We start from the raw sequence: 22146 nt of genomic DNA on the forward strand, positions 1-22146 counted from the left end.
TTGTACTCAGTGCAATACTCAAGATAGGGTCATTATACTGTACTCAAAAAAAGCGTATTGTACCCACTTATATCTGAGCCATTAATTTATTATGGTTTTCATCTGAAGGTTTTAAAGGATTTTGGTTAATGGTTAAATAGGTTTTATATATAAACAATAAATTAAGGGAGTGTTTGGTAGTTTAATTTGAATATACTTTTGAGTACTTTAAATAACATTATACATTTTTTCACATTTTTCATACATATATATCAAAAATACCCAAACAAAATTACTTAAACTCTTTTACCAAACACCCTTAAGGTAGGGTCATTCTACTGTACCCAAAAAAAGCGTACTGTACCCACTTATATCTGAGCCGTTAATTTATTATGGTTTTCATCTTGAAGGTTTTAAAGGTTTTTGGTTAATGGTTAAATAGGTTTTATATATAAACAATAAATTAAGGGAGTGTTTGGTAGTTTAATTTGAATATACTTTTGAGTATTTTAAATAATATTACACATTTTTTCACACTTTTCATACATATACATCAAAAATATCCAAATAACATTACTTAAACTCCTCTATCAAACACCCTCTTAATGTCAAATGCCTTTGTGGTACTATTGCCAGTACTGGGTTGATTCAAGAAACCATGCATCACACCTTTCCATCAGGGTGGTAAATGGGCAAGTTGTACAGATTTTGGGTTCGGTACATAATTACCTATTTATATATAAATTAAATACCCGTTATTCACTCAACACATTTAATTTACTCATTGAAGCAAAATAATCCAAATATCTTTAAAACTACCAAAATAACCGGAAAACCTTCTTGAATGTTCAAAATAACCAAAATACCCTTAAATGCCCAAAATAACCAAAATACCCTTGCACTTTTAAAATTACTAATATACAATTGAACTTTCAAATTTACCAAAATACCTTTAGAAGGTTCAAAATTACCAAAAAAATCATATTCAATTAATTCATTCGTATTTCATTTTTTATTAAGATCGTGTAGTTTGTCTTAGTATAGTGAGCTTCACTTGCTTGTAGTGGTTTTTTTCTTTTGTCTTTGTTATAGCGTGAATTTAATAAATTGTATGATAATCATTTTTAGTACACGACCTTTAGGAATGTCAATTCGGGTTAGCATGTCGGACTCGTATCGTGTCGAGGTAAAGGTATTCGACTAAATGACTCAACCCGAACTCGATCTATTTAATAATCATGTCATGATCTTTCAACTCTAACCCAACCTGTTAATAAGGCGGGTTGACCTTACCCAACCCACTTGACACGCTTAATAAACAGGTCATGTTGGGTTAACACGAATGTAACATAACCCATTTCAACCTATATAACATTAAATATAACATCCATTAAGAATTTTTTTTTTTTTTTAATCCCAAAAGCAGTGCATACACTTCAAGTCTTCAACCCACATTCAAAATAATATAGTTAAACAAAAATATATTTATCTAGAAATATGTTCTTTATACCCCAAAAGAAGTGCATATACTTCAACCCAAATTCAAAATAACATAGTTCAACAAAAATATAATATCCTTAGGGTTTGTAAAGTTTCAATTTCTAATTATATCCCTTATAAGTTTTTGTAATTATTCGCTTTTCTTTTTAAATTAAAAATATAGGTTGGATATAAAAGGTATCTAACAAATCTAAAATAAAATAAATATTTATTTGTTATACAAGTTAAATGGATTGTGTTTTAAATGGGTTGTGTTTTAAATGGGTCATTTCGGATTAACGCAAATAAATTGACGTGTCAAATGTATCTATTGCAAGTTATGCGAGTTGACCCGCTTATGACACGTTTGTTATCATGTCTTTTTCGAGTTGACCCGTTTATGACCCAAATCTGTTAAGGCCCAACCCTAACCCGCAAAGACCTATGTCGTGTTCGCGAGTTGGATCAAACCTTGACACCCCTAACTCTAACCACCCATAAATAAAAAAAACATTTGTGTTTTATTTTTTATTTTTTTATATATTAATATATATGTCATTTTTTATGTTTCATTTTATATTTTAATAACACAAGAAAATAGGTTGTAAACCGTAAAGTGTAAGGGTCCGTTTAGTAGAAGAGTTTGAATAATGTTGTTTATATTTTTTTGAAATACGTGTTGGTGAAAAAGTGTGTAAAAATACGTGTAATGTTATTTAAAAACTAAAAATATGAATTTAAGATGCTCTAACAAATGAGGCCTAAACGCTGCAAACAATATTGGAATAAAAAAAGCTATGACCCTATTGTTAATAACACAACAAAATAGGTACAAACTGTGTCAACTGTAAAGTTTAAATGCATGACAGTGTGTGGACGGTAGAGAAGTTCATTCAAAATTTCAAAAGGAGGTGATATGAATAATGAAACTATCTTCTCGATAGAAATTAGAAAATAAATAAATAAATAAATGATATGATACGATAGGCAAACATGTCAGGTCCGATTTAAGTCAGTCAATAATAACAATAACATAGTAGGTAAATAATTGTAAAAATTTACAAGTTTATTATAACTTTAATCATGTAAATTTATATTGTTTTTCAAAATATATATATATATATATATATATATAAATTTATATTGACATTATTTATTTTGTATTTTATTTTTTTATTATTTATTTACGTATCTCAAAAATGAAAGAAAATAGTGGATGATGAATGTGTGTGAAGAAAGATATATAATTAAAAAAATCAAGAAAAAATTGATATTTCAATAAAATATTGTGTAAAATAGAAAATCTAACCTGTGGTGTTTTGAAAAATAGGGTGTTTTGACTTAGGGCCTGATTAACAATTTTAGGGGGCAAAAACTTTAAATACGGTATTTTCTTATATTTAAATTTTAATTAATTAAATAATATTTATTTAATTTTAAATTTTTTCTATCTATTTTATCTTTTATTTTTGCCTTTTGAAATGAAAATTTATTAATTAAGCGTTTGTATTCAAGTTCCACTAATATTTCATTTTTTATTGGTTAAAAAAACAAAAATAAAAAATGATTTATAATACAAAAATATAACTTGACTAAAATAAAATTTTAAGTATAAAACAGTCTCAACTTTACTAGATGATATGGTTAGTTCATATTCTAAACTTGCACAATTGAAATTTATTTATCACATAACTCAATAAATTAGTACTAACACAAAATAAATTATTCTAAATCCATATTTTTTTATTATGATAATTTTTATATGGATATTTAGATTTGCTTAAAATTATTATTATTAAATAAATGATAACTATTGAAAATATATTAGACAAATATAAATTAAGAGGTAAATTCCATTTATATCTCTTGAGATTTGGACTAATGTCAATTAGGTCCAAGACTTTTCAAAACTAACAAATGTCGTCTCTAAGGCCAATTTAGTACCTAAATTGGTTGAGAAAAAATAAATAACTATTTAGGGACCAAATTGACTAATTTTAAAAAAATTTAAACTTAATTGACATTAGTCCAAACCTAAAGTAATGTTATTGAAATTTACTTTAAATTAAGTAAATTGATTCCAATATAAAAAATTGAAAATCGGAACAAATTGAAAAGTTATACAACTAATTAAAAAAATAATATATATATATATATATATATTTATATAAGATATTTTGGTAATATAACATGATAACAAAAGTGGGGGTTGATGTGATATCACATCAACCCACGTGATAGTTGCAGACTATATTGGAATATAAAAAAGGCTATGGACCCTATTGTTAAAATATAACAAAATAGGTACAAACGGTGTAAATTGTAATGCGTAAATGTATGTCAGTGTGTGGACAATGAAAAAGTTTTTTTCAAAATTTCAAAAGGATGTGATATGAATATATGAAACTATTTTCTCGATATTTTTTTAAAAAGTAATAATAATAAATGATTTGATAGGCAAACAAGTCGGATGGATTTAAGTCAGTCAATAATAATAATAAACATAATATGTTTATAATGGTATAAATTTATAAGTTTTTATAGTTTTAATTATGTAAATTTATATTAATATTATTTATTATACATTTAATTTATTTATTATTTCTTTATTTATTTTAAGAATGAAGAAAGAGAGTGAATAATAATTGTTGTGTGTAAAAAAATACAATTAAAAAAAATAAAAAATTGATATTTTAGTGAAATGTTGTGTATCATAAATAATTTGACATGATACGTTAAAAAAAAATGAGGTGTTTTGACTTAGGGCCGGATTAACCATTTCAGGGAGCAAAAATTTTAAATACGGTAAAATCGGTACAAATTGAAATCAACTAATCAAAAAATATAAAAAAAAATTATAACATATTTTGCTAATACAACCTAATAACAACAAAAGTGGGGGTTGATGTGATATCACATCAACCCACATGATAGTTGCAAAATATATTGGAATAAAAAAGGCTATGGACCTTATTGTTTGGATTTGTGTTTTTTCCTCACGTTCTGCGTCTATGATGCGGTTTGGATTCCGTGTTTTCTGCGTTTCCATTCCACGGTTTTTTTTTTTTTTTTTTTTTTTAAGCAGCTTATGTTGACTTTAGAGGCAAAATTTACCGTTTATAAATACTATATATACTGTTTATATACTGTTTATATATTTAAAAATATTAAAAATGAGCTTTATGATACTATTTATACATTTAAAAATTATTTTGTTAAAATATTTTCAGTTTTCAGTTTCAACAAAAATAAGTTCAATCCAAACAGACCCACGCCTCTTTTTTTTTTTTTTTCTTTTTGCCGTGACCTATTTATATACTGTTCACAGGACCACAACAATTTTATTCAAAAAAATTAAAAATAGATTTCGATACTATTCACATATCTAAAACTTATTTTATTATATAATATTTTTAGTTTTCAAGATTCCAACAAAATAAGTGTATTCAAACGGACGTACAAGTCCAAGTAAACGAAGGAACAAAATCGGAAGGTGCGGAAAAGTATCTTATCTAGCTATACTTTTCTTGCAAGGCCATGTATGAATGTGTATATATATTGCTTTGTTGAACCGTAAAAGACACCCAGAAATTAAATGGCTGTGACATTTGTAATGAGAATTACATTCTTACTTCTGCTGGCAGTGGCTTATGGATTAGCAGAAGGAGCACCACCTATGGCAAAACAAAATTGTCCTGATAGATGTGGAAATGTTTCGATTCCATATCCGTTTGGAATCGGAAGCAATTGCTTCATGCACAAGACGTATGAAATTGTTTGCAATGAAAGTAGAGTCGCGGCCATATTTTCAAAATTTACATCTCACCAAAAAATTAAGAGATGGGTTTAAAAAAACTTTTATTTATATATATATATATATATATATTATTTTTTAGGGGAATAACTTTATATTTTTGGGGAATATAAATAATAAATCCTCCCTCGAAAATAAAGAAACAAGAAATTCAAGGGGGGCCATGGGCCCAAGGCCCCTTAGCGTAGCTATGGGTCCGTCGCTGCAAACAAGCTTAGCCACAAGCACATAGTCAGCAAGAGACGATGTAGACAAGTGCATGTGAAGTTTTTTTTTTCGGAGGAAGAGTGCATGTGAAGTTCTTAAAAAGAAGATAAAGTGAAAACTGTTTCATTGCATGATGCCAAAAATGGTCAAAAGTTACAATAATGCAAGGCTGAAAAGTATTAAGCGTGAAGGTGAAGTTGGGTCTGACCTTCATAGATTAAGGTCAATATTGGGTCAAATTAAAACTACCTAGATAAATTAAAAGGTGTCACAACTTCTAGCTTAGATCAACCCATAAGTTTTTCTCTCTTAAACTTTAATGGTCTGTTTGGAAGTTTAGAAAAAGAGGTGAGTAGAGGGGAATGGACGAATGGTTATCTTTCACTTTGTTTGGATGTTTTTAAAATTAGTAAGGGGGAAGGGAGTAATTAGTCCTTTCTCTTATTTAGATGTTTTAAAAATTACAATGAAAATGAGAGGAAATAATTTAAATAGACAAATTTACCACTATTTAAAAATGGACTTGTAATATTGATCTATAATTAATTTGTTAGATTATATAATTATGACTATAGCATGTAATATTTTTTTAATATATTTTTTTTTTTCTGACGTGAATTAAATAATCAACATTAGTCTATTAGTCTATGATTAAATACTTTTTCTATTTTTTATTATACTTAATTGATAATAATTAAAATAAGAAAAAAAATGTTTAGTTTGTTTGTTTATTAAAAAAATCAACAAAATATTAAATTTAGTCGTTGCATAAAACAAATACCACTTCACATCAAACAAAAACAATAAGTTCTGATGGGTAAGAAATTGTGCAACATTTGGGCCTGACGGATTCGAAATCATGGGTCGACGTTAAGCAAGGGCCCAGGGCTTAGTCTCGCTTAAAATACTTGATACGCACGTTTAAAATCCAAGGGAATCCCAGAAAATCAGGAAAAAGAGTCCTACAAGAAAAAGACTTCTAGTCCAAGGAGGAAAAACCGACTTTCTTCTACTATAAAAGCTTGAATACTCTCACAAATCAAGGTACGCAAAAAACACCATCTCTAGCACTCTAGAGTTGAGAACAATCCTAACTTGATCGTCGGAAGGTATTTGGTCGACACCACACCGGTGCCCACGGCAAGATCACTCTCTTTTTCTTTGCAGGTTGCTAGTTGCGGCGAGCGTGGACTGTGCGGCTCACTGGTGATTTCACGGCATCATCAGTTGGCGTCGTCTGTGGGAAATTGCGAGAAAGATTGTCGCCTCCCGGATGTAAGAGTTGCATGGTACTCACTCGTTCAATGGCCACCACCTGCAACGCCCAAGGAGACGAACCGCCAAGATCTACCGCACTGGAAAGGCAGGTCCAGACCCTCATGACGGCGGTCGAACGACTCACAAAACAGAATCATGATCTGGAGGAACAGCTACGTCAAAGGGATGCAGGACCTAACCCTCAGGAAAGAAACCAGGAAGGTGACAGTGCCGAGCGAAGGGAGCGGGAGAATCTAGAGGACAGCAACATCCCAAGCCGACAGGAGCGGCAAAACGAGAGCTTTCCGTCTCTCACGGATCCTGCCCCCACACCCATCATCGCGGAGATGCAGGCGATGAAGGAGCAGATGGAGGTCATGATGAACGCCCTCAAGGGGCGGGTATCCTCCGACCTCGACGACTTAGTGAACAGGACCGACTCACCATTCGCTGCGTCCGTCAACTCCTCCCCCCTGCCACCAAAATTCCGAATGCCTCAGATCGAAAGTTACGACGGGGTCAAGGACCCCCTCGATCATCTAGAGACCTTCAAGACCCTGATGCACCTTCAGGGAGTACCTGACGAAATCATGTGCAGGGCGTTCCCGACCACACTGAAGGGACCTGCAAGGGTTTGGTTCAATAGACTGACACCGAACTCCATCAATACTTTCAAGGAGTTGAGCGCCCAGTTCACCTCCCACTTCATTGGCGGACATCGGTACAAAAGGTCCACCGCGTGCTTGATGAGTATCAAGCAGTGAGAAGACGAGACGTTGCGAGCCTACATAACCCGTTTCAACAAAGAAACCCTTTCGATCGACGAAGCGGACGATAAAAATACTCGTGGCCGCGTTTACAAGCGGGCTGCAGAAGGGGAAGTTCTTGTTTTCCTTGTACAAGAACGACCCGAAGACCATGGCGGATGTACTCTACAGGGCTACCAAGTATATGAATGCAGAAGACGCACTGTTGGCGCGCGAAGAGAAACCTAAGAAGAGGGAGAGGCAGGAGGATATGCGACAAGATAGAGGGCGAAAGGTCGCTAGAACTGGGGAACAGCGTGATGAAAGGCACTTCAGACCCCCCACGGGAAGATTCACCAATTTCACCCCATTAACCGCCCCAATCGACCAAGTACTGATGCAAATCAAAGATGAAGGAGCATTGACATTCCCAGGGAAGTTAAAAGGAGATCCCAACAAAAGACCGAGGGACAAGTATTGTCGCTTTCGCCGGGACCACGGGCATGACACCGCCAACTGCTATGACCTGAAGCAGCAGATTGAGGCACTGATCAGACAGGGAAAGTTACAAAGGTTCATCAGCAGGGAAAAGACCAACAAACCGGAAGAACAGACCCCACGACGGGAGAACGAGCGCCCCAAACCACCAATAGGGGACATTCGGATGATAATAGGGGGCACGGCTGCAGCCGGGTCTTCCAAAAAAGCCCGAAAATCCTACCTTAGGACGGTCTATAGCGTCCAACTCACAGGATCCGTACCGAAGATGCCGCGAATAGGTAACCCCGTCATACACTTTTCAGAGGATGATGCTCGAAGACTTTACCATCCTCATGACGATGCGCTGGTGGTCAGCCTACAGATTGGGGATTATAATATGCATCGGGTACTCGTCGACAACGGCAGCTCAGCGAACATCCTGTACTATCCAGCATTCCAGCAAATGAGAATTGACAGGGAACAATTGTCCCCAACGAACGCCCCACTCGTAGGATTTGGGGGTGCAAAGATATTCCCTTTTGGCGCAATAACTCTAGCAGTGACAGCAGGTGACTATCCTCAGCAAATCACCAAAGAGGTAACATTCCTCGTGGTCGACTGCTCGTCCGCCTACAACACCATCCTCGGCCGACCAACTCTCAATTCCTGGAAGGCGGTAACTTCAACGTACCACTTAATGATTAAATTCCTGACGGAGTACGGGGTAGGAGAGCTGCGGGGAAATCAAGTCGCTGCCCGAGAGTGCTATATTGCCATGATAGAAATGGAGGATCAACAGCAGACGATGTGTATCGGGAAACAGAAAGTAACGACAGAGCCAGTTGAGGAGCTAGAAGAAGTAAGACTAGACGACGCACGGCCTGAATGGACAACCAAAATCGGCACGCTAGCCAGTTGGCCGGTGCGTCAGACGATCACGACTTTCCTAAGAAGTAACCAAGACGTCTTCGCTTGGAACCATGAAGACATGCCGGGTATTGACCCATCAGTCATGGTCCATAGGTTGAATGTGTCACCCTCTTTTCCTCCAGTCCGGCAAAAGAAACGAGCTTTCGCCCAGGAGCGGGATAAGGCCATAGCCGAGGAAGTTCAGAAGTTACTAGGGGCAGGCTTCATCAGAGAAGTATACTATCCCGACTGGCTGGCGAACGTCGTTATGGTAAAAAAGGCAAACGGGAATTGGCGGATGTGTGTAGACTTCACAGACCTCAACAGAGCTTGCCCCAAAGACAGCTACCCGCTCCCACAGATAGATACCCTGGTGAATTCAACTGCAGGACATCAGCTCCTAAGCTTCATGGACGCTTTCTCGGGCTACAACCAGATCCGGATGGATGTATCTGATCAAGAAAAAACCTCCTTCGTCACCAGCCAGGGATTATTCTGCTACAAAGTAATGCCCTTCGGACTCAAGAATGCCGGAGCAACGTACCAGAGGCTAATGAACAAGATGTTTGCACATCAGATAGGCAGGAACGTCCAGGTTTACGTTGACGACATGTTAGTCAAAAGCCTGCACGAAAAAGATCATTTAGACGACCTCCGAGAGACGTTCGACACACTTCGATCATTCAACATGAAGCTAAATCCGAGCAAGTGTGCGTTCGGGGTCACGGCAGGAAAGTTCCTGGGTTTCATGGTGTCCCAGAGAGGAATAGAAGTCAACCCGGAGAAGGTACGGGCCATAATGGAGTTGGAACCCCTGAGGACGGTCAAAGAAGTCCAGAGTTTAAATGGAAAGATTGCGGCCCTAAACAGATTCGTCTCAAGGGTGACGGACAGGTGCTTACCATTCTTCCGAACCTTAAGGAAGTCATTTGAGTGGACGGATGAATGCTAAGCGGCCTTCAACGACTTAAAGGCGTATCTCTCATCTCCACCATTGCTCAGTTCTTCCGTGCAAGGTGAAGAGCTCTACCTTTACTTAGCAATCTCACATGCCGCAGTAAGCGCAGCTCTAGTAAGGGAGGAGGACGGGATACAAAAACCTGTCTACTTTACCAGCCGTGCACTCCGTGGTGCAGAGGAGAGGTACCCACAGATGGAGAAGTTGGCTTTCGCACTAGTAATAGCTGCGCGAAGACTCAAGCCGTACTTCCAGGCACACACAATCATTGTCTTAACGAATAAGCCACTAAGGAAAGCTATGAACAGCCCGGAAGCAGCAGGAAGGATGGCCTTGTGGGCAATAGAGCTAAGCGAGTTCGACATTCAATACCACCCGCGGACGGCCATAAAAGGATAGGCAGTAGCTGACTTCGTCGCCGAATTTACTCTCAGGGAGGACCAATTGGCAGAAATAAAGGAACGATGGAAAATCTACACAGACGGATCCTCAAACAGGCGAGCCGGAGGAGCTGGAGTTGTAATACAAACTCCGCAGGGAGACACGATACGATGCATGATCCGCCTGGATTTTCCAATAACGAACAACGAGGCAGAGTATGAGGCCTTGGTGGCGGGACTAGACCTCGCAAAAGCCGCAGGAGCGGAGAAAGTAATTGTCCATTGCGATTCGCAAGTAGTAACAAGTCAGATCAATGGCAACTACGAGTGCAAGAACGATAGAATGAAGAAATACTTGGAAGAAGTGAAGTACCGGATCAACAGTATTGAAGTCGAATTCGTTCAAATCCCGAGGGAAGAGAACGGGTGGGCTGACCAACTAGCAAAGTCTGCATCAGCCGAGTTTGTAGTAGTCCCCGAACAGGTATTGTCGTTCGTACAAACATCCTCATTAATCGATAACGAAACAAACATGCAGGTTGGGGACTCTGAGGGTAACTGGACTACACCATTGATCGCCTACCTAAAGGCTGGAGTGTTACCGGATGAGAAAAGTGCCGCCAGAAAATTGAAGGTCCAGGCATCACGGTTCGTGCTGATAAAAGACATCTTATATAAAAGAGGTTTTTCTCGACCATACCTGAGGTGTTTGTGCAAAGAAGAGGCGAATTATGTAATGAGAGAGGAGCACGAGGGTATCTGCGGAAACCACTCAGGGGCGCGGTCACTGGTACATAAACTGATCCATGCAGGGTACTACTGGCCTACAATGATGAAGGATGCGCAAACCTATGTCCAATCTTGTGACAAATGCCAGAGGTTCAGCAATTTCATCAGGCAGCCGTCTGAAGATCTCACACCTATGACGGCACCCTGGCCGTTCGCGCAATGGGGACTTGACATTATGGGCCCACTTCCTACAGCAGTCAGGCAGTTAAAATTCCTGGTCGTCGGCATAGACTACTTCACCAAGTGGGTCGAGGCGGAAGCCTTAGCCACCATCACGGAGAAAAATATCCGAAGTTTTGTCTGGAGAAACATCATATGCAGGTACGGGATACCCAGGGTACTGGTCTCCGACAACGGCAAACAGTTCGACAACAATGCTTTCAGAGACTTCTGCGCAGAGCTAGGGATCAGGAATCATTACTCGTCACCCGCACACCCACAAGCGAACGGTCAGGTTGAGGTCACAAACCGATCCCTACTCAAGATAATCAAGACCCGTCTTGAAGGAGCAAAAGGCATATGGCCAGACGAACTACCTAGTGTCCTATGGGCATACCGGACCACAGCAAGAACACCCACTGGAGAAACACCGTTCCGACTTGCGTATGGGGCAGAAGCTGTCATTCCTGCAGAAGTGGGGCTCACCAGCTACCGGGTGGAAAGCTACGACGAAGATGTGAACAAAGAAGCTATGCGCCTCCAGCTTGATCTACTGGACGAAGTCAGAACGACGGCCGAGCAAAGGCTAGCACGCTATCAGAATCTCATGGCGAGACATTACAACAACAGAGTAAGGCATAGGGATTTCAGGGTCGGGGACCTAGTGCTACGGAAAGTAATGGGTGCCGCCAGAGACTCCTCACAAGGAAAACTCGGCCCCAACTGGGAAGGACCCTACAGGATCACGTCATGGCTAAGGAAGGGCACCTACCACCTCGAGACATTGGACGGACGAAGGCTACAGCACCCATGGAACTCAGAACATCTTCGGAAATACTACCCGTAGAAAGAAGAAGAATATGAGAAAGATTTTCAATTTCCCCTATTTATTTTTTCTGTTAACTTTTACTACGCTTTCTCCAACTTTTGATACAATCTTTTTGTGCCTTTTTAAGCCCAAGGGGGCAGGCACTTGGATTTTATTTATTTAAGTATTCACAGACAACTTAATTTTTCGCATGGGTATGGATATGCTACAAGGAACATGTCCGCAAAGCGGACAGATCACAGAAACTGTGAAAATTCTTACAAGTCCATAAAATGGACGGTGCATTTAAAGGTGATACAACCGCCACAAAGTGGACGGATCACCACGACGACAAAAATTGTCCGCAAAGCGGACGGATCACAGAAACTGTGAAAATTCTTACAAGTCCATAAAATGGACGGTGCATTTAAAGGTGATACAACCGCCACAAAGTGGACGGATCACCGCAACGATAAAAACTGATATTGATATTGTTGACAAATAATTAAAAAATTAATACTAATAATGCATTGTTGACAACCTCTAATATTGATATTTCAATTTTTTTAAATCTTTGAACAAAGAAATTCAACCCCCTAAGTTTGAATCCTGGTTCCGTCCTTGGGAATGAACTCCTTTATTCACAAATAATTACTGATACTAGTCGATCAAACAAATTAAGGGGGCTTTTCATCTTTGAAGCTTATTGGAAGTTGAATTTAATGGTTTGTTGCCGATTTCCTGGCCGCTTATTTATCTCTTAAGTAAATTCCACTGACCGCAATTTAGGTTTACAAGTTGGAATATTATTTTGTGGTTGTAATGCAGTGACTCTGCCCATTTATAAAGTCCAAGTAAACGAAGGAAGAAAATCGGAAGGTGCGGAAAAATATCTTGTCTAGCTATACTTTTCTTGGAAGGTCATGTATGTATATGTATATATATTGCTTTGTTGAACCGTAAAAGACACCCAGAAATTAAATGGCTGTGACATTTGTAATAAGAATTACTTTCTTACTTCTGCTGGCAGTGGCTTATGGATTAGCAGAAGGAGCACCACCTATGGCAAAACCCAATTGTCGTGATAGATGTGGAAATGTTTCGATTCCATATCCGTTTGGAATCGGAAGCAGTTGCTTCATGCACGAGACGTATGAAATTGTTTGCAATGGAAGTGGAGCCTTCTTACCCAGCATTCACGTGGAGGTACTGGAAATCAGAATTATTGATCCTTATAATACTGGTGATTCTTCTGAGCCCGGACTCATTCGAGTCAAGATGCCTATTATTTCTTCTTCAAACTGCATAAATCAGAGTTCGGCGGCGAGTGATGCACGGGTGAACTTCTCCGGAACTCCATTTTTCTTCTCGTCATATCGGAATAAATTCGTTTCGGTTGGTTGCGACAACTTGGCCACAATTACTGGTCTGGATTCTATGCTGGTGGTTGGTTGCAAGACGGATTGCAGTAATAAAAAGTTGAAAGGTAATTGCTCAGGGTTCGACTGCTGCCAGACCACAGTCCCTGATGGGATTCAGCTACTTAATGTTACTTTCTCAAACACGAGTAGTTGCAAACGTGCCTTCCTAGCAGAGACACAATGGTTAAATAAGACAGATCCCTCTGCCTCTAACCATGTTCTGAATTTGGATTACGTTCCTGTGGTGCTGGAGTGGACTGTATTAAACTTCACTAATGACTATGATTTTGAGGCGTTGTATAACAGACGGCATATATATTGGGATTATACAAGATACGACGTCAAGTATTATTATTGCCGTTATGGATACGAAGGAAATCCTTATCTTAACATGGGATGTCAAGGTAAACTTCTATTACCAACACCTTTGATTTTCCCCTACTTTTTACATTACATGCCTTATTTTTTGACTCATATAGAGATCACTCTTTTTTTTTTTTTTCTTTTTAGCTATAGACCGTTCAGCTTGATGAAAAGGTTGCTTACAATAAGACTATTGTCTTCCTCCAAAATAATACGTAATACATATCAAAAAATTAATAATAAATAATACGTACTAATAAGACTATTGCCAAAAAAAAAATTAATAAATAAATTCTAGTAGATTCGATTTTAACGGAAATATTAATATTGGCAAAATTTATTCTTTTGAGCGTTGTAAGTGAAGTACACATGCCATATATTACACGTATGTACATATTTCTTAATAAAACTCTCGTTTACTCTACAAAATACACGTTTTTTATAATTAAAAATAAACATATTAAATATGTATTAAACGTTTTTCGTATCATACTTGTATGAATTTTTTTTGTTCAAATTCATAATAAATGAAACACATACATATTTCATACCATACATATTCTGCCCTGTACAGGTTTTGAGAAATAATACTTGGTATTTTGTTGGAATTGTTTCTAAAGAGTAATTATATTAGATGAAATTACATTTTGTTAATGCATTGAGGAGAACAAAAGATAATTAACTAGAGTGTACGTCAAAAGATAGGGCCAAAAAACTGTGGCATATTTGTGTTCCATCTTTTAAACAGAGACTATCATTTTATAGAGAAAAATTCTTCTGAAATTTAAAAGTATGTATAATACCACGTTATTTTAAATTATATTCAAGAATAATATATGGTTTTAAATAACTTATCCTCATATACTGCGTTCAACATATATGTTAAGAACATAGAGAATATGTAATTATATAGTGTGAATTTTAAATTATTATTCCAATAACAAGAAATTAAATAGTGTGATATTACTTAAAGTTACATATGATGTAACTTAAACCCAACCTCTATATATGTGTGTGTCATCTCATGATCAAACTCATGAGAGGGAATGTCATCTCATCTTTTGGGTTAGAATTGTTAATGAAATCCCACTTTTTAGAGGGCATGAATTAATCTTCACATTTATACAAACCTCAAGTGGGGGGTTTTACTTCCTAAATTCTCAATGATAATTGTTGTAATTTATCCCTTTTTTATTTCTATGTTTAAACCTATCGGTGTCTTAAGCCTTTGCTAAAATAGCATTTGCGTTGTGCCACAAAGCCTGAAAAAGCTAAAGCGATTCACTTGCAATTGGCTCCGACCACCTTTTGGTTTTCTACTTTCAGCTTTTGATTGAGCCATAACATTTTTTTGGTGTTTTCTGTTGATGTTTAGAGTCTGCTTCTGTTCTCCCGAATGCTTAAGAACCCAGACAATCCTTGTAATAAGGTGTTTGAGCTTGATTAGCCTCCTTAGATTTAACCCAAATCAATTTTGAAGAACGACTTGTGCTTAGTACTTTTGAAACCTCTATTGCCAATATGAGTGAGCAACAAATTTAATTTGCCCAAACCTCTGTTGCCTATATAAGTGAGCAAAGATATGTATGTAAAGTGTAAACACCAAAATGCACAAAAAATTAATTAATTTAAGTGTTATCTTATTCCTATCAGATATAAATGAATGCGAAGACGAAAAGCAAAAGTATCCCAGATGTGCCAACAATTTTGAGTGTGAGAATACAAAAGGCAGTTACAATTGCAACAAGCGAAAGTCTCCATTGAAGATAGCCATTCTAGGTATGTCCTATTGCTCATTAAATTTGGAAAATGAATATAGTGAAAAATAATAGCAAGATCTTGGTTACATGACTAGGATATGCTATGGCATAAGGATCATGACATTAAGAGGGACGGTACAACTGACAACTAGTGTAACTCTACAGTGTTTATAATTCTAATTTCCATTTAATTCTCTTAAAATTATTTTGTTTTTTAGTTAATTCTTTTTTATGGATTTTATTGATTCTACTTTCCGAGCTAGATCACCGATAAGAAAAAGTTATTAAAAAAAAAAAACTATATTTCATACACGTTTAGTTTACTAAATTAAATGCAAATTTAGAAAATGAAGCACATAAAAAGTCAATTAGCTTTTAATTTCTGTTTTCTTGGCAATCTATCACTAAAAGATATAATCGTACCTCCTATAACTTGATAGTTTCAGACTATTAGCTGAATTGCATTACTCATCACTCTTCTTTATTTTTCCACAGATTACAGATCTATCTAGAAATAAACTTTCTCTATAAAGTTGTACAATTCTTCATTTCAATTTAGATTTTTGAAATTAAAAATTTTATAAGAATTCATCAATTAGGTGTTGAAGCTCATTTAAGGCAGGACAGCCCAGGGACACGTTGAAAAGTTAGACAAGTGACAAAATATCCCAGTCTCAGAAAGCCATTACATAATTGAACTGTTAACTAAAAAATCAAGTACCTAATAGTAAATTCCCTTTCTCCCAAGAAATTAATTAGGAGTTAACACTTATTTAGGTTGTGGATATTGTGAGAACATATTAATGTAGAATAAAAAAAAGTTGGCAACTTTTAGCGGGAAAGATGTTTCCAAATCATTGTAATTATCTCCAAATATATTTACACTTATTCATATTTTTCTACAACCTAAATTTTTAGGCCAATGTTTCTAACCGTATAAATAAAAAAATAAAAATAGGTTGTTGTGGTGATATTTCTATTTTTTTTGCTTGATGTATGCAGTTATTTCTCCAAGCTTTGGGGTACTGTTTCTACTCCTTGTTATTTGGAGGTTATACAAAGTGATAAAGAAAAGAAACAAAATCAAGCTTAAGCAAAAATTCTTCAAAAGGAATGGTGGTTTGTTATTACAACAACAATTATCTTCAAATGAAAACAACGTTCAGAAGGCAAAATTATTCAATTCAAAGGAGTTGGAAATTGCAACTGATCGTTTTAATGAAAATAGAATACTTGGTAAGGGTGGACAAGGTACAGTTTATAAAGGAATGTTAATTGATGGAAGAATTGTGGCAATTAAAAAGTGCAATACAGTGGATGAGGGAAATATTGAACAATTCGTTAATGAGATTATCATTCTTTCACAAATCAATCATAGAAATGTGGTTAAACTACTCGGGTGTTGTCTTGAGACAGAAGTTCCTTTGTTAGTTTATGAATTCATTTCCAATGGCACACTTTTTCAGTATCTCCACGAAGAAAATGAAGATTTTCCATTGCTAACATGGGAGATGCGCTTAAGAATTGCCACAGAAATTGCGGGAGCTCTATCATACTTACACTCTGCAGCTTCACTGCCCATTTACCATCGAGACATAAAATCTTCAAACATACTCATTGATGACAAATATAGAGCAAAAGTAGCAGATTTCGGCACTTCAAGATCAGTGGCCATTGACCAAACTCATGTAACCACACTAGTATATGGTACTTTTGGCTACTTGGATCCAGAATACTTTCAAACAAGTCAATTTACAGACAAAAGTGATGTTTATAGTTTCGGAGTGGTCCTTATTGAGCTTTTAACAGGAGAAAAACCAGTTTCTTCGACAAGATCAGCAGAAAGTCGGAATCTATCTACGTATTTTGTTCATTCATTAAAAGAGAACTGTCTCTTTGATATACTTGATACTCAAGTACGCAAGGTTTGTAATAAAGATGAAGTCATCGCAATTGCTAACCTTGCAAAAAGATGTTTGCACTTGAATGGAAAGAAACGACCTACCATGTTAGAGATCATGATGGAATTAGAGGGAGTTCAAAAAGTTTCTCATGTTCAAACAAATTTTGATGAACTTGAATATGTTAGAAATGAAGAAATGGGGCCACAGAATGACGTTTCAATTTCAGCAAGTTCATGTTTAGAATTAGGTTCAACTTCATCATCAGACGCCCTACCACTTTTATCCTTTAAATCAATTTGATTAATAAATTATGTACATTTTTATTTTTGTTTCATGTTGTAAACTATTATCAAATCATATTACTAATTTTAGATTCCCACTAGTAGAGTAGCAATAATGATATTATATCTATGTTTGGTCTTATTTAAGTTGTTTTGGTATTAACATGGGAAGTATAATTTAACCGTTGAGTTTTGACGATATAAAAATTTAGTGTTTAGAATGTTTAGCAAACTTCAATGATAAAGTATTTTGAAATTATTATTCATGGCTGGTGACCAAATTGATAAAAAGGCTTTTAGATGTGAGAAATGACAAAAGATGACATACATCCAAAATAATAGTCAAATACTTAAAGAGGTCTAGATACTCTTGTTTGTCAAAAAAAAAAAAAAAATGTTAAGAGTTTTTTAACTCAATTGACGCTTCTTGATGTTTCCAATAAAGACAACCAATATTCAAATCCTCCTCTTCTATTGCTAATATCAAATTATAAAAAATAAAAAAATAAAACATTTTACATATTCATACTTTAACCTAATTAATTCAATAATGGTCAATTATTCTCTCTCTCTCTCTCTCTCTCTCAAAAATGAGTGTCCATTTTGTATTTTTTTTTTTTAAACCAAAAGAATGGACAATTACGTCAATTCATTATTTTTATTAAAGATGTGTTGGAATATTTTTATAAAAATGGTAAATTACAAAGTTGGTCTTTGTCTTTTACACTATATTTCAATTTAGTCTCTAATCTTTCAATTGGATCAATTTAATCCCTGATTTTTTTAGTCTTGTGTCAATTTAGTCACTGCCGTTATCCCTTGAATAGAGAAGGATGATGTGTCAAATGGAAAAATAAAAAGTTATTTTTCATGTCACATTATCTGCCCATTGTTCTGCCATGTCAGATTTTTTTTTTTTTAAATTTAATTAAACCCACCAAAATCATCTCCATGTCCTCTCTCTCTCTCTCTCTCTCTCTCTCTCTCTCTCTCTCTCTCTCTCTCTCTCTCTCTCTCTCTCTCTCTCTCTCTCTCTCTCTCTCTCTCTCTCTCTCTCTCTCTCTCGTTAAAAGTTAAAACTAGGGATTGGTAAGCTGAGCACTTTCAATCAAGCTCTTCTAGGGAAATGATAGTTGTGATTTGGGTTTGAATTCAATCAAGCTCCTCTAGGGAAATGATTGTTGCGGTTTGCGCTACATTTATGAGACAGGTTGGTCATTGGAGAAGGTATGAGATTCACATTGGGTAAGCCTTTTGAAATGTATCAAAAGCAGGTGAGATATATTTTGCAAGAAAATCAAGTTTATTATTGGGGTTGGTATACGGGTGAGTTTTTGGCATGACACTTGGTGGGAAGATTCTTGTCTTAAGGATATGTTCCTTGAATCCTATGGAGTCACAGTAGACAAGAATGCCTCATTTGCATCTTACTTGGATCATGGGCGTAGTTGGAACCCTTAATTCACTAGATCACCACAAGATTGGGAGTTTGAGTCTATGGAAAATTTTATTAAACTGTTGTACTCTAAAGTAACTTCGGGCCAAGGGATGGAACAGATTTTTGAGGCCTTTAAAGGAAGATAAACTTGAAGTTCATTCTTACTGTTAAGTTCTTAGAGGTTTATAGGGAGATGTTTTCCTCAAATGAGTATTGATGTACAGAGGTCCCAAGAAAGGTTGCCTTCTTTCTTCAAATGACAACCCAGGGTAGCAGTGGATAATCTTTGGACAAGGAATATCTTGGTTTTTTTTTTTTTTTTTTTGAGAAGAAAAATATCTTGGTTCTTGATTGATATTGTATGTGCAAGAATAATGGATTTTAGGGAAAGCAGTTAAGCAGATGGAGATGAGTGGTTGGTGGGAACTCTTGTGTCTTAGTTTTAATTTGATTTTTTTTTTTTAAATCTAAGTGGCGGTATAGTTGGCGTTGATGTGACATAGAAAATAATTTTTTATTATTCTGTTTGACATATCAGCTTTTTCTATCCAAGGAATAACAATAGAGACTAAATTGACACGGAACTAAAAAATTTAGGGACTAAATTGAAATATGGTGTGAAGAACAAGAACCAATTTTGTAATTTACCCTTATAAAATTTACAATATTTTTATCAAATGCTTATTTAAGTGATTTGATGAAATCAGTTCACTCCTTAGCAAATTCAAAGTCTTTATATTTGTATTAATTTGTGAGTTATTTTGTATATAATGTCAACATTTGAATGACTATAAATATTATTGACCATATGAATGTTAAATTATTGACATAAATAAATGTGGGGGGAGGAATGTAAGCTCGAGCCAAGAGCCCAAAGAATTGCTCTAAAGAATGGACCCAGCCTAAGGTATGGTTATGAACGAAGAAGCCTATTGAGTAAGGAGAAACCATTAAAGCCCACACTACCTTGGAAATCCAAGCTGACTTCATTCCTCGAGGTCTATTACCAAGGTGGCAGACAGAACTTTCTTCCCAAAGAAATGAATATAATGCGGTTAATATGTCCCTTCTAAACTAAGGTTTCTCCTCTTCTTAAGCTCCCTCCAAGGGACACGACAAAGAAAACGTAGGACCCAATGAAGTAATCACCTCCGCATTAATGAGGCCCCTCACCTAATGTCAGCTACATTCAATACCGAATTACTAGCTTGAATAATAGCAGCACCCCCAAAAGTCTACTTTCATGATCAAAAAGTGGTAGAACAGAAGGATGATGGGACAATTATCCCCTAAAACCCTAAAATCCAACTAGGAACTAAACAGCTAGAAGAGGGAAAGGAAGTGAGAAGTAGCTATAAAAGGAGGGGGAAGCCATAGAAAAGGGGGTTGAGAAAATTACAAAGCAAAAGCTTAGGCAAGAACTTTTTATATATATATATATATATAGAGAGAGAGAGAGAGAGAGAGCCAAAGGGAATGTTCTTTAAGTTCAAGTTCCCTTAATTTGTATGAGGCACCTCAGTAACGTTGTTCCCCTTTATAAAAGAGTTTGATTTGTTCATTATCTGTTTTAATCTATTGCTTAATCCTCCCATTGTGGATTATTTTTCCCATTTTTAGGAATTAATTGTGTAGATTTGAAGCCCCCTCAACTGCAACGTTGTTGGTTGTTTTTCACCCCCACAATAAATATTTATTATTTGATTTATGAGAAATTCAAAATGGTTGTCAGTGTTCATAAATTCTTAAGTATAAGACTATTTTGTCTCAGCATATATAGAGATATATAGACCTCTAACTATGTGAAGTGAATGGGATGTACAAAAACAAATGTAGTTTTGCCTTGCCACTTTTATATGAAGCAACATATTTCTAAAACACTTGTATGGTTTTTTCCTCTTCTTTTAATGAAAAATATATATCCCTACTACACTATATTTATAGGTGAAAGAAAGTATTATTTTAAGAGTTTCATATCCTACAATCGATATAGGCTTGTAAGGATAATCAACAAGGTGGCTGGGTCATTGTATCTCGGGAGGCACACATAATGTTGTTAGTCTACTACACTAGAAATCTCATAGATGGCGTGTATCATCTCAAGATAGTGACCCGGTCCATGTCTCAGCTCCGCCACCTAAAAACAGTTTTTGAATTGACAATAAATTATTTTTTATTTTATGAGATGATCATTGGTGTTATCCAATTTTGTAACGGAAATTGTAGTGCAACTAAGCTATGGTTGTCATTCCACCAAGAAAAGGAAAACAAGAACACGTTAAAAGCACCAATAATATATAGAAAAATATGATTGAAACTAAAGAAATAGAAAGTTTGGTAAAACTCAATAATTAAAATCACTAGGGCATTAGGGTTTGTCCAATATTTTTAAGCATCCACTAACAATCCAATTTAGTACACAATCGGGTAAGTAAACACATAAACTATCCGATTGGAAAATTTAGAAATATGCTTCATTAATAAAAATCTCTTTGGTTGATTATATTCATCAACTGTTCCAACAATTTATTCTAGAAAACAATTAAATTTGATAAAAAAAACTCAAGAACATCTTATACCCTAGAGGCAATACTATGGAAAAAATAATATCTAAAAAAATTACCCCGTTTTACAAGAAAGATTATAAAACCATATTCTAACAATGAGAAGGTTCAAGAATAGACTTATGAAAGAATTAGAAATTAAATATTAATCTAACAAAACAATTATGAAAAGAAAAAAATTGATTTCAATAATCAAAACGTGAAAAACATGCTTGGATTGAATAGTGGACAACTTACAACATTGGGGATTTACCCCTAACCCTAGCTTAGGTTCTTAAACTTCCATTGAAAATAAAAACTCTAAAAATTGATGAAAAATAAGGTTTTTTAGTAGCCAAAAACGTGGCTGCCTTTGTATCCCTTTAATATTTATAATATTCAAAACCCTAAAATACATGCTCCCTAGAAAGGAAAAAATAAAATGTCAATTCTTGTTTTTCAACTATTGAT

The 22146-nt window shown here is 35.6% G+C and overlaps 1 protein-coding gene across 2 annotated transcripts in view; it reads left to right on the forward strand.

The window, feature by feature from the left end:
* The window catches only part of LOC126721078 (wall-associated receptor kinase-like 8), a 75524-nt gene extending 57688 nt beyond the window's left edge, over nucleotides 1–17836 (forward strand). Inside the window, exons 1-4 of one of the 2 annotated variants that reach the window (XM_050424081.1) lie at nucleotides 12671–12844; nucleotides 12996–13790; nucleotides 15403–15528; nucleotides 16512–17836. In XM_050424081.1, coding sequence (XP_050280038.1) covers nucleotides 13028–13790; nucleotides 15403–15528; nucleotides 16512–17713 — 2091 coding nt within the window. In that variant the 5' untranslated portion in view covers nucleotides 12671–12844; nucleotides 12996–13027 and the 3' untranslated portion in view covers nucleotides 17714–17836. Of the gene's footprint in view, nucleotides 1–12670; nucleotides 12845–12995; nucleotides 13791–15402; nucleotides 15529–16511 lie in introns of those variants that run through there. The other variant, XM_050424080.1, reaches the window with a different exon arrangement.
* The last annotated feature ends 4310 nt before the right edge of the window (nucleotides 17837–22146 follow it).

This window comes from Quercus robur, chromosome 4, assembly GCF_932294415.1.
Source record: "Quercus robur chromosome 4, dhQueRobu3.1, whole genome shotgun sequence".
NCBI lineage: Eukaryota > Viridiplantae > Streptophyta > Magnoliopsida > Fagales > Fagaceae > Quercus > Quercus robur.